Source organism: Coturnix japonica, chromosome 12, assembly GCF_001577835.2.
Source record: "Coturnix japonica isolate 7356 chromosome 12, Coturnix japonica 2.1, whole genome shotgun sequence".
Taxonomy (NCBI): domain Eukaryota; kingdom Metazoa; phylum Chordata; class Aves; order Galliformes; family Phasianidae; genus Coturnix; species Coturnix japonica.
The window spans coordinates 10010558-10028155 of NC_029527.1; the positions used below are offsets into that span (position 1 = coordinate 10010558).

The 17598-nt window shown below is 36.5% G+C and overlaps 1 protein-coding gene across 4 annotated transcripts in view; it reads right to left on the minus strand.

Moving 5' to 3' along the window:
• FHIT (fragile histidine triad diadenosine triphosphatase) overlaps positions 1 to 17598 on the minus strand; it is a 504434-nt gene that overhangs the window by 355523 nt on the left and 131313 nt on the right. For 3 of the 4 annotated variants that reach the window (XM_015875326.2, XM_032447238.1, XM_015875327.2), the window contains one exon: positions 15906 to 16026. In XM_015875326.2, the coding sequence (XP_015730812.1) occupies positions 15906 to 16005 (100 nt within the window). In that variant the 5' untranslated portion in view covers positions 16006 to 16026. Of the gene's footprint in view, positions 1 to 6128; positions 6176 to 7259; positions 7340 to 15823; positions 16027 to 17598 lie in introns of all 4 variants that reach the window. The other variant, XM_032447239.1, reaches the window with a different exon arrangement.

Below are 17598 nucleotides of genomic sequence, written 5' to 3' on the forward strand. Positions count from 1 at the left end.
GCAGCAGATACTTGTTGAGTCATACAGCTCTTTATCTGTCTTGAACCACTAATGAGTAGCATGATTTTAAGCAAGCAAAATGAACTCAGTCCCATACAAAGGTTTTTCACCACTACTACCATATATTCTTCCACATATTGCATTCATGACCTAAGTCTGATGGCTACATAGGTGAAAATCACATTTGAAAGGTCAGTCTTGCTTATTCTTGCAAAATGATTATGTTTGAATCATTACTTCAGCAAGATTTCTATTGAACAAGACCTAAGGAAATAACAGGGTCTGCATTTTAATATTGGCTTACTCTTGCCTATAGGACACTACGTGTACGTTGGCACACCTAATTTATAGAAATACAGTTGAAATATCCTAACCAATGCAGTTTTTGAAAACCAGTTGAGGTATAATAATTAAGAACTGCTGTCACATTAACCTTCCTTGTCTTAGGAGAAACAAGCATTAAAATTATTTCTCTCAGTAAGCTATGTTTCTTTGCTTTCAGAAGAACTGGGAAAAATATTGCTTTTGTTCAGATTATCTGTTCATTCACTATTTTAAATCTCCCATAACTGCCAAAAGGTACTGGAGCGAACTGGGAAAAAAGCCCCAGTTTTGGAGTTATTCCTTACTGCTTCAATAAACGACATTTTCAAGTTATTGGAAACTACTTCCAAATGTCCATAATTCATGGTATTTTCATATTTTAAAGTGAGCAGAGATACACTGTCATCTGCAGACTCAAACCCAATTAATTACTTTTCTATTTCCTTTTGTCAAATGCACTCTCACATCCCTATTACCAAATGCTAAGAGTGGTGAAAAACAGCCCTCAGCATCAGTTTTTAACAGAGCATTTTCAAGACCCCGAAGTCTTGAAGGAGAAAGTTGCACACAATAGTAAAACACAGGGTATTCGCTGTGGCTAGCACAACTAATTTCAAGGAGCATGATGAAAAGATAACATGACTGCCTTATCCTTTTTTTGGGGGGGTGGGTATTTGAAACAATTGTCAACTGAATCTGCATAGAAAGTTCTGGAATTCAGTTAAGCTTCAATAACATAAAAAAAATAGATTTTTACACCTAGAAGCGACAGACAACTAGTATTCTATGGAAAAAAAAAAAAGTCCCTGAAATCAATCAAACTTTGCTAATTGGGCAAATTGAATTGCTTTCAGTATATGCAGCACACTTATGCTTTCCTTTGCTTAAGAGGCAAAATACAGAGAATCCAGTAGTAACTAAAGGTAATGATATATAATTACTCCATGTGAATGGCAATTTTTCAAGGTTTATCACTACACTGAATATATTTTGTTTCTATTAAAACTAAATTTGAGAGTTTTCTGTTTCATTATTATTCAAAAGAAAGCAGGACTGTCATGAAATATAATTAGCAAGTCACAAAGGATCTTCTTAAACAGATATTCAGAATTCTGTGACTCTGACAGCAGATGCTTTGCACAGTGCAGCAGCTCAGCTGACAATGAACAAAAATTAGATTCAAGATGTGGAATAACATTAAGTTTATGAGTCTGCTGGCTTTCACTGCACCCCAGTTCTATGGGACAAGGAAACCACAGGGAACATCCTCAGCCCTACAAGATCAGCAGCAATACTTCTAAAGTCTCAGCTTCTTCCAGCTCAGCTCTTCAGGCACATGGTAATGATGCCTCATTGATGGAAAACTATTAGTGTCACAAACTAGGAAGGCTGCTCAAGAACCTTCCAAAATGAGAACGAAAAACAGACAGGTAAGAACATCTGTATATATATAATTTTTTCCAGGTTCCAGAAACAGTTCTTGTCAAGGTGTAAGTTTCAGATCTATGGAAAAAGATATGGTTCATCACTGCCACAGGAGTGTGCTCAATTAAAATTAAAAATGCAATCACAGTGTTAATAACTGCATAGGTCTGGCTTTTGATTCTAGTTATTATAAACACTGCATTGCAGTTGAATGAGAGTATATTAGCATTATATTTAGTTCTGCAATCCTCTTCAGGATGAACCAAATGCTTATTCATGTTAAAGTGGATTTTTCTTACATCAGTTTATTATAAAGAAAATAATAATTGTTAACACTTAGTTTTTATAAGGGTAGCAGTAACTCAATTTAGAACTATGAGCAATTTGATTAAAAAGTTACTGAAGTAGTATAGAAGATAATACCAAAGAAATGCCTTAAATTCTTCTCTATTCAAAGAATAGTATTTTATCACTATGCATAATTCAGTGGTTTCAAAAGCAAGCACGTCTCACAGAATCATAGAATGGTCTGGACTGGAAGGGACCTCAGGGATCACCCTTGGTTTTGTAGTAAGTGTGCACAACCAGCACTCAAGATCTACAACAGCTAACAATTTTTCAAGCAAAGATTAAAAAGTTTCAGAAGGGAAAAGGAAGTAACGAGATCAAAGACAGTAGTTATTGCTGTTGAATCTTTTGACAGATCAGATGACAATCCTGATGCAATTTTTATTATTTAAAAAGACAAATGGAGCATTTCCCTGTGCCTTTTCAACCAACACAGAACACAATCATCAAATCACATGGTATTCTTTATTCTGAAATCTGGTAAGCAATTTTGAGCAATCCCTTATGACATTAGCTGCTGCACAAAGTTAACTTCACACAGGTACAATGCAATGAGTTTAAGATCAAGGATAAGCTGAGAAAATCTCACACAAAGCTTGATTGCAACGTTTTTGTCCTACCCCTGATCGTGTACACACTGGATAAAAACAAAAGAAAAAAAGCAGAAGATTTTGGGGAGTACAAAGACACGACACCAAGTCAGCCACGGCATGGAAGGACCATTTCATTTCTATTGGTTGTTTAAACTACAGATTTATTCTCTTTCATTTAGAAGCATCAGACTCATAGTATCCTTTTTTGTATCAAAATACTTATTATTATGCATCCTGTTATTTAGTTTAGAAGGATCAAAACTTACTACATTTCTGAACACACCTCACATACATTCCAAATTCTGAATTAAGCATCATTGATTTGATTTGCACACAAGAGAACCCCCAGTTTTAGCAGTCAATCAAACAGACTATTCTATATTCTCCAAATGCAGTAACGTATGGAATGATCAATAAAGAAACCAAACTAGTTACAAGGGTTAGGCCATCACAAATAATGTTGCTGTGAATGCCATAAAGAAGGAACCATTTTTTTTTGGCTTTTAAAGGATGAATAAAGCCAGACCTGGACTCTCATGAGAACTTTGGATTAAGTATATCACTCACATTTACATAAATAAAAACCTCATTGTGACATTTTGTGTCCCTATTGGTTAAAAATGGGCAAAGCAAGTTTAAGCTTAATATTAAAAGGCTTCTGATGTATCAAAAGCGATAAAAAACAATCATCACAAGGAGATAACTCTGCAGGCAGCACAGAAATACATGTATGCACAAAGCTTTACAGCCCTGCAGTCCATTTATAACACTCAGTAGTTCCTTGCAAGACATCTTCAGAGACTAACCTGAGCCTCATAGGCTTTTTAACTGCTTAATTTGTTCTCTATCTAGCGCCCAGGTTTGAATAAAATCTACATGTTGACTCCAGCGTCATCAAAATAAAACACTGCCTCTAATTTTCAACTGTCTAAAGCTCAAGAACCATTAACCAATGGACGACAACTTGAACAGCACAACCAAAACTGAGCTGTTGCATGCATTAAGGAAAGCAGTTCAGTTTAATTGAAACTGAATGCTACAGTGCGCTGTTTCTGAGGTTTTGCTTTCTGCAAATATCTGATTGCATCAGATTCTTTCAGCCAGTATCTTATTTTCACATAATAAACATGTTTCTCCACAAATGCAAAAGATGATTCAATAGCACTGAACTTATAGACATGCATATATATGTATTTATTTTAAAAAATTATAATCAATATTAAGTACATTTCCTACTTTGTTGAGGAACTGGAGAGGACACTTTCTCTGTTGTTTTTTTTTTTATTTGAAAGTAACTTCAGCACAACATTCTGCTCAGTCAGCAGCATTCCATTAATGCTGCTGCATTCAAATTAAGATAAAAATAGAATCATTTCATGTTCAGATTTTTGTGGGTTTGGTTTTGTTTTTGACAGACAAGAAAGTATACATTATTTTCTTAATAACGATAGGGTCATAGGAGGAAAACATTGATTGAGCAGAGATGCTATTAGCATCAATCCACATGACTAGGTACTAATTAGGTGTGAGTTTTTTTGTTTTGATTTTAAGCCTTCCTGCTACCTAATTGTGGTAAATCCATGCTTTATATGCATTGCAAATGACAGAGGAAGGGGAAAAAAAAAAAAAAAAAAAAAAAAATCCAACAAATCTTCTTCAAATACTTTACTTCTTAAGCAGCTCAGCAAGAGCAGCCAAATCTGATGTCTCTCACTAAAATTTTAAAGGAGACTCATTTGACAAATATATTGATCCTATTTCAAAGCGATTATAAAGTTTTGCTTGCTCTCACATTAATTTACCCACCCCCCAACAAAGGAGCTCTGCAAAATAGTCTATTAGAATGTTTGCCTTCATTTTGTCTGTTATTCGTGCTATCTGGAATAAAATTAATTGGGGTGCAGAGAGGAGAAACACATAATTTCATTTTGTAAATATGATAGGTAGACATTCTGCTAACAAACTTTAATAGTACATTGAAACACAAGGCTCTTGGCTCTAACAAGAAAGCATTAGACCATTTTCAATACTGACGACAGTCTCTGAAGCATTTATCAGGTAGGGACATTTGGTAATGTTAAATCATTACCAAAGGGCAAAACGGACACCCCAAAACACCAGCAAATTTCAAGTGCAGTTCAAAGCAATTCAGTTTTACCATATTGATGTTTCCATATAGGCAGGTGTGATCAAGTGATTCTCTAATTCTCTACAGCAAAATCATGCACTCTGGCTACTTTTCTTGTGTTTGTGCAACATGATCACAAGTCTTGCTAGATTTTGAGTTCTTAAAGGTTCTTCAAGATGTGACATCAAGATCTTAAATCCTGCTCTTATTCCCCACTCTCCTTACTTCCTCTCTAAAACAAAGGAAATATAACAAGCATGCTGCAAAAGAACTGTATCCTTAGCAGTTTCTGTTCGATAACTTTATCCTTGGAGTTTGGATGTAGCAAAGTGACCTACACATTTGGTGAATAAGGCTCTGAATGGCTTGAATCATCACTAACATAACCCATTCTAAAATAGTGATGCTGAAATGTGTGCTTGTAGTGATTAAACTGGTGTGGATGAATTCTGGCAACATTAATTTGTATACTGGCATAATATACATACGTAACATGTCACATGTAATGACATTCTTCCTTTTAACACAGCATATTTTCTCTGGGAGAGATAAAGAAATGCAGAGCCACACAATGACACATTTGTAGAACAGCATTCATAGTTACATTTTTACATACACATCAAATCAAAAGCTCATATTCATCTACATTGAGTCCATCAGAAAAGACTGCATAAAATAGCAGTATTTCCAAATTCACCTAAATTCTTACTTGTTACACACAATTTTCAATGTCACTATGCAAATAGCGATGCCATCTCAATGCATTTACACTAATTAATAGGTAAAGATAACAAATTCTGAAGTAAAACCTTGAAATTTAAAGACACCCTGGTAACCATAACCATATCAAAGTGTATCATTAAAAAGAGAGAGAGAGAAACAAAAATGGGTACTGATGAAAAATTAACTGGTCTTAGGTAGTTTCTGTAGAGGTCCCTGCTCTGAATGCAGATGTTAAACTGAAGACTATCAATAGGGGAATTTTCTATCTTTTGTTGTAGGACATGAACATCTGCTCAAGTGTCCTCACTGTGAGAGTGCTACAGTAATTATTTTTATCAGAAACAGAATTCAGTGGGTTATAAGGAACAGTAAAATACAAAACAAATAATAAACAAATTAGAAGACTGTTCATTACTCATAAAACCTTGGAAACTTAGATATAGTGTGAGTGATAGAGTAAGATACGTCTGTATCCATAAATCAGGTACTTCATTTTCTGCTGTAGTCTCATGTTACAGCAAAGCCTCCATTGTGTTTTATGTTCATATCTAACTTTGTACAAGACAACTTATTAAAACATAACTTACCCAATTATCTTGGCTCAGAGAAGGATCTCGACCCTGAAGCTGAAGCTCTGCGAAGCAATTATAAGGCCATTTAGAATCACTGTTTTGATATTCTCACCTGCCAGTTCAAACCAACAGAAGAAAGCATTTCCTAAACAAACCAAGTAACAAACTGAGAGGCTCTGGGCACCGAGTAACACAGGAGAGACCCATCTGTGCTGCCTTACTGAATGGGCAACAGGGAAAGCATGCTTCTGGGCAGGAGTTCACTGTGCTGTAGGGGTGGCAAGGCAGAAGAGAGGGAGAAAAGGACTTGGTCCAACATCAAATGCAATAGATACCAGAAGGGGTGAAGCCTTTGAGGTCTCGCATTTCAGAACTCAGTTATTTTGCACTCAGTTATTTAGTACTGCTGCAGAGAAAAGCAATTGTGTTTAAAACATTCCTTTTGCCAACTGGTAAGTAGTCTCTGAGGAAATCAGGATACAGTAAATGTTGGATTTACCCTCCAAAGATTAACATCTACACCGTGTAGCTGGGAGAGATAAGGCTATGGCAATATTTGTTGTTACTTCTTGCCCCAGAGAAAGTAATGGAATCACACACCACAGAGAACTACTGCTTCACTTCTGCCTGTTTATACAACACCCCTGATCACTTTTCCCTGTACATGGCATGCCTTTTTCTCCCTCCCTCTCTGCTGGCTATCCCTAAATATAAATAAAAGATGATTACTAATGAAATATCTACTTTATTTTATAATTATGTTCCATAAAGGAATATTTTGCAGCAAAACCTCCAGGTTCAGAGAAGAGAAGATATGACAGTTTAAACACTGTGTCTCTAGGATGCTGTTTTGGCTGTTGCAACAGGAAATTCATGTCAGATACCTCTCAGAAATAAATACTTGAGGAAAACATTGAGTGCTGTATCACACCAAATAGCACAAAATATTCCAATATGCTAGAAATAATAAGGAATAAATGAAATTTTCAATTGACTTCCAGCAAATCTATTTTCATTATAAATGGAGATTTTGCATGTATTGCATTACTTATGGTAATTGTGTGACATCTATTATGAATAACCATGTATTCCAATCATCACTTTTAATTATATCCCACCCTAAGAGCAAGCCATGCAGTACCTTACCCAGGCTGTTAACCCTGTGTGTGCTGCATATTACATTCTGATGGCTGTGTTGAAGACTAATGTTCAAGATGTGGACAAACCTAAAAGGAAAAGTGTTGTAACTGTCATCTCCTTCATTAGCCAGAAACTTTTTTCTTTTTTTTTTTAAATTTTAAAAGCTGATTTTAAATCCAGTTATGTGATAACAAAAATAAAACCTTTTCATTCCTTTCTTAGGTGCCCAAATGTAAAGTACACGGATATCTGCAAGTTGATGCAGGGAAGTAAGCAGCAGACTTAGGGTTGTTAAAGAACTGAAGAAACCCAAGTTTAAGTGGACTTAAGTTTAGGCAGTGGTACAAATACAGTGGCAGCACACTCGTCTTTTGTGTTTGCTATCCATTGACTGTTTATGGCTGTTGAATTCGTTTGGGTTTACTGATGCGATAAAAAGCATAAAATTACAGGTTTGCTCAATAACCACTCCAATTATTAATTTGCTCTCTACTAGACTAGAAAATAGCTGCTGGACTAAAAGTATTAATTATCTATGAACAGAACTTCACATTTTTTTCAGTAACAAGAATGCCAAATATGGGTTAAAACTTAAAGGAAATATTCATTTTATCTCTGAGTCCAACCTCAGTTTTCCTGCTATTTTTCAGACAAAACTTTGCTACCTCTAAGTTTTACTTTCATCCTTATAGCTTTGCTGCCCTGTCTTTTAAACTTCTTACAGTTCCTTAGGAGGAGACTTTTCTCACTCCAAACTGGTGATTCCATGATTCCTGGTCTCTTGCTGTACTAAAATACAAATTGATTTCTTTTTTTGCCAGATATCTCAGCCACCACGATAACAGGAATTTCACAGCATATCTAAAGATGTAAGCTGATATGGAAATGCTAAGATGCTCTGCTAGTTGTTAACAATAGTAAACAAGAGAAAACGGGAGGCTGCAACTAAGCTAACAGCGAAATCTTTTTAAAGAAGAAAGTGAGTCCGATACTTTTAACCTTCAAAAATACACTGCCTTCATATAAAACTGGATCTTAAAAATTATAATGTAAAACATAAAAATCACAACATAGGGAAGACAATAGGGAGCTGCTATGAAATGTGACCTTCCACAGCTATCAGCAGCCAACTTATTTAAAATGCTCAAGTACCACATTTTTTTCACGATGACAAGAACAGTCTTTCCACACTGTGCATTGCTTTATGGGCATGGTGTAAGTGTGCATAATAGGTACCACAGCACTGAGCACTCATGGACTAGCTTCAAAAATTCTTCTGCAAGTCCCTGGAGTATGGAAGGACAAACAGTGCCACTTTTAGAGGACATATATTAGTAACACAACTTTAAATGGTACACTGCATGCCACTGAAATACTCATAGCAAGTGCAAGCATAACATGTTGGACTTGGGATCAAGTAATTTAATAAGGCTTAAACAACAGTGACAATTCACAGATGAATGAGGGAATAAACCAAACTGTATTTCACCATGTTAGCAACGTAGCCTAGAACCTGACCCATTACAACACACAGCTTATTTTTTTCCTAAGCCTATCTTCCTGAGATCTGATTACTCTCTATGAGCAAGGCTTTACAGCCAGTTGAACACATCACTACTAAGAGACTGTGCAACCCCCTACAACATTTGTTAAGATGGACTGTATATCAAGAACCAGAATCTAACCTGGGAGCTACTGTCTCTCCCACATGTGGCCTTAAGGTACATTTTTTTGCTATGTCTCAAGAAATTCTTATCTTCATCCTGATAAATACATGTAAACGAGCAATCTGGTTAGTAAATTACTCTTACTTGCAAATCAGTAAAAAAATGTTTGATTACATCGCTTCTGTTTTTTTGTTTGTTTGGTTTTTTTTCCTTCTGAAATTGTGCCACAGAGCATTTCAGTAACACCACCACATTAATGCAAACATAACCACTCAAACAGAATAGGAAAATCCTTATCATGAAGTATGTCTCCCTCAACAGTGAGCACTTTTCAAGTGAGGCAAAATTTGAAGGGAGAGGAAGTATTCTTATTTGACCAAATGATACAGTCAGAAAATAAACAAACACTAACGTAGAGAGAGAGACAGGCAGACAGACCATCAGATGAGCTTTTGCACACAGAATCCTGAATCTATTATCTTCTGAAACAGCATTTCCTAATGTGAGTCAAACACTATCCCTTTGTTTGTAGTCTGCAAACAAAATGACTCCAGCCCTGACATAATTAACTAGTCTCTCTATCACCACTAAATTCAAGAGGCTTGCATACACAGAGCTGAGCAGTCATTCTTTGAGCTGTTTGAGCAGAGTATTTTCTCCCAGAAGGTAGGCTGTGAATACAGCCAAGCTGACCTACTGGCTTGGTATTGCCAGGGGTACGGTCCCACCTGCCCTTTGTTCAACACTGCTCAATTCAGCTAAAAAAACAGTAAGCATAGGACTTATTCTCATTTGATAAGGAATCAAGATGGCTCAAATAAGGAAGAGTCACTGAACAGTTTTGCTTGGGATCTAAGAACAGAACCAAAGCTGAGATATTTTCTCAAAAAGAAATTATCAAATACTGACAGTACAGAAAGTAATTCTGAATCTCTTTTCCATTCCTGCTAAAGAAACTTACTCTCTATTTCTCCCATATTTCCACACAAGATTCATTACTTGTAACTTATTCTTCTCACTCACAGAGTATATTCTATGCCAGCAAAGCTACTGCATCCCTCTTCTAACTAATGTCTTCTTCCAGAGCACTTAGAAAAATTAAGAAATTCAAGGAATTCAAGTTTTCTACTTTGCAGTTTAAGACAGCGGGTAGCTGAGCACCACACGGTTGTTCACTCACTTCTCCTTTCCCAACGCAATGGGGGGGAGAATTGAGACAAAGTAGAACTTCTGCGTTGAAATAAAACCACTTACTCAAATAGAGGAAAGGATAATAATTATGGCAAATATATATGTAAATATATATAAATGCATATAGCAAGTGATGCACAAGCAACTGCTAACCACTTCCTAAATGAAGCTCAGCTAGCCCCCAAACAGTTGAACAGTGAGATGAACTCCTGCCTCCTTCAGAACTCCTTATGCTTGATGTCACCTGGCATGGAATATCACTTTGGCCTGTTTAAGTCAGCTGTCCTAACTCTGTTCCCTCCCAGCTCCTTGGGCCCTTGCTTCAGATGGCCTTGGCTCTGTATAACACAGCTTAGCAGCAACTATGAACATCAGTGTGTCATCAACATTGTTTTTCTCACAGGACCACAACTTAGCATCATACCAGATCCTCTGAAAAAAAGAATTTCAGTCCCAGCTGAAACTAAGATGACAGTTCATTACAACAAGTAACAGCATCTTTCTCAGTGTGCTTTATTGGTTTGGCAGCCCTGCCCACCTCAGGGAGATTGGAATGAGATTATCTTTGAGATCTCTTCCAACCCAAGCCATTCCAAGATTCTGAATCCACACTATCTCTCTATGGACCCACTTAGACTTCACAGCAAAGCCTTCACAGAACAAGAAATTATTTTTAGCTCTTAGCTTGAAAGTGAACTGACACACCGTGGAACTGATTCAGAACTGCTCTTTAGCATTGCACTAATGTGAGCTAATAACAGTAACGCATATGTAGTTTCTGTAACCAGCACTAAAAGAGTACTTTCCCACAGGGCTGGATATGTTTAATGTGTAGTTGTAATGGTGCAGGGTACATTATTGCAATATGCAAATGCAAATATTTATATTCTGCAATAACTAGTTTTTTATTTGCTAAAGCTTAGTTTTATAGCAAATATTAAAAGTTCTTTGGGCTAAAAAAAACATAAAAATCATAATTATACACCATAAATACAGATGTGATATATGTGTAATGTACAAGCCACTAAATCACAGTTAGCAGCTCTGTAGCTTCAGGAGAATTAAAACTTTGTATACATGCAAAATACTGATTTTCAACCTAAACACCATGGTTTTCAACCAAAGTTGTGAGAGAACCTGTCTGTCTAGAGACAGTGTGTAGGAAAAAAAAGATCAGAACTGTAACCAAAGATTTCTTTTAATACATATTATCACACAGGGCTGATAAATAGTTTCTCTTTTTTATAACTGCAGATATATTAATAAAAGCATCAATTACGTTGTCTTAGTGCAGAATATGTCAATCTCAAGTAATACAGCACTTCTGATAATATATTACAGAGCAGCTTACAGACATATCAATTGTATAGCAAACCAGATGCTATTCTTACACTGGATGACCCTAGATCCCATCCCACCCATGAAAAAGACCCAGAACAATTACACCGCAGCTTTGGGCGTTATCAGATCTTTGAAGGAGCATCTGGTTCAACTAATGTTTTCTCTAGTCATTAACAAAGGAACAAGCCACAGTAATTCACAGCACAGCACGCTGCCACAGCAACAAAAAAAGACCACCAACCTTGTATGGTAGATTTTTATATGAGCTGTAATTCTTGTAATCCCTATGATCATGATACTTTCTGGAAGAAGACAGCATATCCCTATGGAAAGATGCAATACTAAATAGTCCAGATCCACTTAGTAGATTACAGTTAAACAGGGTCATTCTTATTTATTTTTTTTTCAAATGCAAAGCCTTATTCACAATCAATTCCAGATGAAAAATAATTGTAAAGTGTTCAATTTATTACATGCACACACGTGCATGTCCACTATGAATTACTATAAAATCGCTTGGGCCTGATAATCCCTATCTCATTGCTCCCAGATGGAAAGTGTTGTGTGTTTTTTTTTAACAGCCAATTCAATAAACTGTTGAAAAATGCTTTGTATAATATAGTATTGCCATAGATCTGATGTTTGTCTCTGTCATTACATTTTGCATTCAATCAATTTACAAATGTTGCTGTGTTCCTGCACTGCTAGTTCTCCTTACGGCATCCTGAACAGAAATCCAAAGATCAATATCTTGTCTACCGAAAAGAAAAAAAAAAATGTGGGACAGAACAAATGAATAATTTTATTTACAATAGAAGTCTTAGCCCCAAAGTGGATTCTGCTAATGCTCAAAATCATTTTTCATGTTTAACACAAAATGGAAGCCAGTACCCTGCACAACGCAGTGAGAAAGTGATAAAAAACACAGTTCACTTTTACTGAAGATGTAAGCAAAAACATGTAAAACCATGGTGTATGGCTAGGAAAGGATCTATAAAATAGTAAGGCATTCACAAAGTATTTGTAGCCACACAAAGTTGATGTCAGAGAACAGATGGATTTTGTTAAAGAAGACACTAAGGTTGTGCTCTGAACCACAGAAGCAGCAGTGCTATGAATGAAATAAACTAAGAAGGCAGGGAGAAATAGTTTCTACCAGCTGCATGACCTGATCCACTTCTTGGCTTGTGCATTCTGAGTGAAGGAAGGATGGAATCTGCTGACAACAGACACATCCCCCTGCACTATTCCAGCTACTGAAAGCTATCTTCCTAATACATCTAAAAGTTGTTCAAGACAGCCACAGATGGCTTTTCACAATCCACCTTCATAGCACATTTCCATTGAAAATGGTATCTGTAAAGCTTGCTGGGATATATACAAGAGGCAAGTGCCAAACTGCTGAGATGTGTTCTGCACGTAGTATTCCCATCTAGTCTCCTGGCTCCATAAGAATCCACAGGAGATGCTAAAACAGCATCATAGCACTTCTGTACAGAATAGGGAAAAACACCCTAAAACAAAAGCTCATTTAGCAAGACGGCCACCAGGACAATGTGCTTTGCTGCTCTGAAGTAAGACAGAAAAGAGAAGGGAAGAGCCATCTTCCACTTAGAAATATAGAAATATAGAGGTAAACCAAACAGGCATGTATTCCTCATGCTGTTGTGAGACTTGACTGATTTGATGTCTTCACAGAGACTGAGAACAAGCACCTCTTAATCCTTAAGTGTCCATTGGGTGACAGCAGTGGGACTGGATTTCCAAAGAGAAATAGACACTAACCCTGCATGCTGAGTTATGCGCAGCTTTTCCTGTCAGGTTGTGCCACAAGAGTTGAAAGAGTTTGCCACAAGCGTCAATTGCACAAACATCCTTTAGCTTGGACAGCAGAGATTGCAGTTTAACGTCAGACCCCGCTACTCAATATTAAAGTAACCATTCAACAATCTGCAATGATCAGGACATCGTCCCTTGAGGGTTTGTGCACCCATGAACTACTGTGCAGCCATAAGAAAGAAGCCTAATCCTGAGTCAGATAAGACTCAGATAACTCTTTCTAGGAACAGGACTTCTCTTTCCTTACCAAGAATGCTATATTCTTGCTACTTCTACTCCTGGTTACTATTAGCGCAGTTTGATTTTCAAATGTCAAGACGAATTCACAGGATTGACAGTTAGAAAGAAACAAAACAAGCTGTTTAATGTGTTAACTGAGCTAGTATGCTTCAGCATTGATCAAATCACAAAACTTAGATCTCCACAAGACCGTTTTTCTGAAATTTCTCAGCGTACAACAACTGTATTTAAAGCTATTACAGCAAATACACCACTCCAATACTACGTTCTGTTTCAAGAAGGAATTTCAACCTTACAAGTTAATTAAAGTCACCACCTGGAGTGAGCTAGCTTCAAACTGATTTCCTTTGTCTCTCTAATGCACGTGCATTAATATTTTATTTTCTACTGGAAGAAAATATATACGTAAAAGACAGAAAGAAAGGAAAGTCACAAGTATGCCAAAGATAAGGCAGATAAAATTATTGCAATAAAACAAAGAATATACACTTGTTACTGCCAGGTCTTAAGACAAATGCTGCATTACACAGGCATTTTAAAACCTTACAACTGCAAATTCCTCTATTTTACATACTGTATTCCAGCCCTTGCATCAAAATCTTTCCTATTATTTTCTTTTTTCCTGTAATGAGGAAGAAAGTGTTGGGACTTTATTACCTGAACATTTATTCAACGGAGAAACAAAGACTGTATTATATATTACAATGCACAAGCTATTAAAACAATGTGACACTCTAAAATATGCTGCAATACTCATTATGGGATAACAATGCTAAATCTGAGCAAATAAATGTATCTGCCAAACTGTCAGCAATAACTACGCAACTAGAGTTTATAATCTTTAATTATTTAAGAAGGAAAGAAGCTTGTAATAATTAAGTTTTACAAGCTCCTTAAATTGACATTTTTAGATGCACACAAAACTTTTTTAAAAAGTCTCTTCCAGCTGAAATCACTTTTCTTTGTTTAACAACAAATGTAGTCGTTCACTTAACTAACTAACAAAAATCATTAACTATTCCTTTATAAGCTTCCTCTTCCAGCCACAAAACATTTTGTTCACTCTCTGGCCTGGAAAATGCATAAACCTACCTGAAGGCATTTACAGGCTCACAGTGACCAATGCAAAACACTCTTTCAACAGCTTTGAAAATATTTCCCCTAAAATTATGTAGAAACTGTAAATCATTTCCATTTACTTCAGACACTTCATAAACTTTTAATTGAGAGGAGCAGCTCATTTAATTTATTTATTATAACATATTAGTGAGGCAGCAACACGTTTAAAATTCCTAGGAAATCTGTGCATCTTTGTCACACATTTATAGGCAAACGATCTGCCATTGGGAATGAACAGAAACGTTCAAAACAGGTTGCACAAAACTTCAGTGCTGAAGAATTGTAATAGACAGGAATGATAGGAGGTGCAACACCTCAGGAGGAAATACAATACACTTATAGACTATAATATATATATATACACCAAAATCAGTAAATCACATGGTAAATTACAAAAGATAAAACACAGAAGAAAAAGAAGGCTTTAACTGAACTCCAGACTTGTTTTCAACATGCACTCAGCAACTTTCTCATTGAGTTCCCATGAAAATGTTATCATAAAACTCTACGGAAACGGACTGATCAGTTGTGAGTGTTTCAGAAAAGCTCAATTCTAGCCACTGAAATGAGTGCAAGTTACTCAGTTCTGACTGTGAAATAATATGCAACACTACAAAATAAAATATATAAAGGCATTTACCATTCATGCATAGAGATCTTCCCATAACGTTTCTAAACAGAGTTCTACTTACAACACAGGGCTTCATTTTTTCCTCAGAAAGCACATGTTTACTGCACAGATGGTTTATGTAATCCACTCCAACTCAAATAAATAAAGCAATCTGTGTCCCCTCCTCCCCACCCCCCCACCACAATAATAGCCTTCATACAGGATTCTGATGCCATTCAATGAATTGCATACACTTAGCTATATGAACTTGAACATTCTCCATGACGAAGTTACTACCGCTAAAAATACATGATGTTACTGAAAGGGAAGAAGGACATGTTATTTAGCATAATATGGAACTTAAGCAGTAGCCCCTCAGGTACACTTTAAAATGCTTTTAGTAGCACCTAGCTGTTTATACATCTTCTGTGGTGAAAAGGTCAATAGAAATTCACCTCTAAGGTCACAGTTGCTAAGCAACAGTTTTCGGCAGTTCTGCATCACCAACCAAGCGTGTTTGGTTCCACTGCCTGGCTTCTGAATAAATCCGCGCAACACCTTACCTGGCCTGAAGAGCATACCAAGCTTCCCTGCTTCTCCCAGGAGTGCAGGTACCCATGGTCAAGGCACTGGTTAAAAGGATACGGCCTGGGACCACCGGCTTGCGGTTCACGAGAGCATAAGAGAGCTCAGTTTTCAGGAAGACCACAGATGGCTTGATGAGGTGCTGGCCAAACCGCAGCATGATAGACGTTATCCTTTGGGTCTGAAAGAGACAACAGTTGGGATGACTGAAGCACAAACTTTACTTTCCTAGACAACAAGAATTAGACAGCCAGATTGTCTGAGTTCATTCTGAAAGAAAGGGCCATCTGTACCATCATTAACGAGGTGCTGGGTCTAGAGAAATTCTTAACCATCCTTCTGAAATCTAAAAGGGTGGTATGACTTCCTTCCAAAATGAAAATTTTATATGGATTCCATAAACCCTTTTCTCATCATCTCGGCTGAGCTACAAAATTCTGAACAGGATGTAGCTTTTTCTTCACATCCCCATTTATTCAGTACTACACGTTTTGAATCAGAGGTGTTTGGAAAAGAACAAATGATATTTCTTACGCCCTTTGTCACAACATGAGCCAATGCACACAAGAACTTAGAAAATACAGAAACTACATCTTCTAAATCAATGTTTCCACTAAATGTCTGAATTGAAGGAATATCTAAGGAAAACATATTAGACCCATTCTGTTCAAGCTTTCCAGTTTGAACAAGTGAAATGTGAAGATCAATAGCTGGGTGCAACATTTTCTTTTACACAGAAAGCCAAAGATTTCCATTTTCATTCACTAAAACTTTCTCTCCTTTCAGTGAGAATGGAAATCCTTAAATAGCTAAGTTGCAACCTCCACGGCATCTATTTTAGGTCCTTAAGCCCTGGAGTATTTAAAGTATTTAATTCAATCAGAAATATCCAAGACGCTGCAGGTTAAAATATGAAGAAATGTAGAATTTTACGTGACACGATACTTCAGACACATCAAAAGCATTGCAATAACATTACCTTGCTTGAACCAAATGACTAACCAGAAAATTCAGTTTTATATATTTCTTCAGTTGAGAAAGACACTATTAAGAGTCAAATGGGTTTCTTTGCTGCTGTTCTTTTCTTGCAAGTCTATTGTGCTTACTAGACCCAAAGCGTTGGACACATTTTAGCTCCTCGGTATGGATTCCATTTTCACGGTTCTTAATCTAAAAGATTTATTCTTATTTAGTGTCCCACTCCTTGTGTCTGCTCCAGCTAAAGGAGCGGGTACAAGTACATAAGTAAACTGTAAGCGCACACGCTGTGAAAGTGAATTTGGAAAGTAAAATACACTTGTCCTTTGGATGGAAGTTCTGGCTTTTTCAACTTTTTTTTTCATTCATTCATCATTTCAATCAAATGATTCCATAAAAGAACTTAATTAAATATAAGTTAGAGAGATGCTCTAGTCAGTCATTGCATCACAAAATAAAACCACCTACAAAACACAAAACATGATCAGATGGCTGCACGTTCAAGCAATATGTATTCTCCAAGGAAGCAGCATGTTTTTTTTTATTTTAAAAATCACAACATTCTAGGAGATCAAGGGCAAGTATGAAATGTAGCCATCCCTGTTTCCAAAGACCTGGAAGCATTCTAAAAATATATTCTTTCCCATAAATTAAGAGAAGATAAAGTGTCTGAGAAGATGTGTTGTTCACTGGATATTAAACTCAGAACTTGACAAGACACACAATCAAGTCTCTTTACATGCCAGAAGAATCCCTTACCAAAGAAAACACCTGC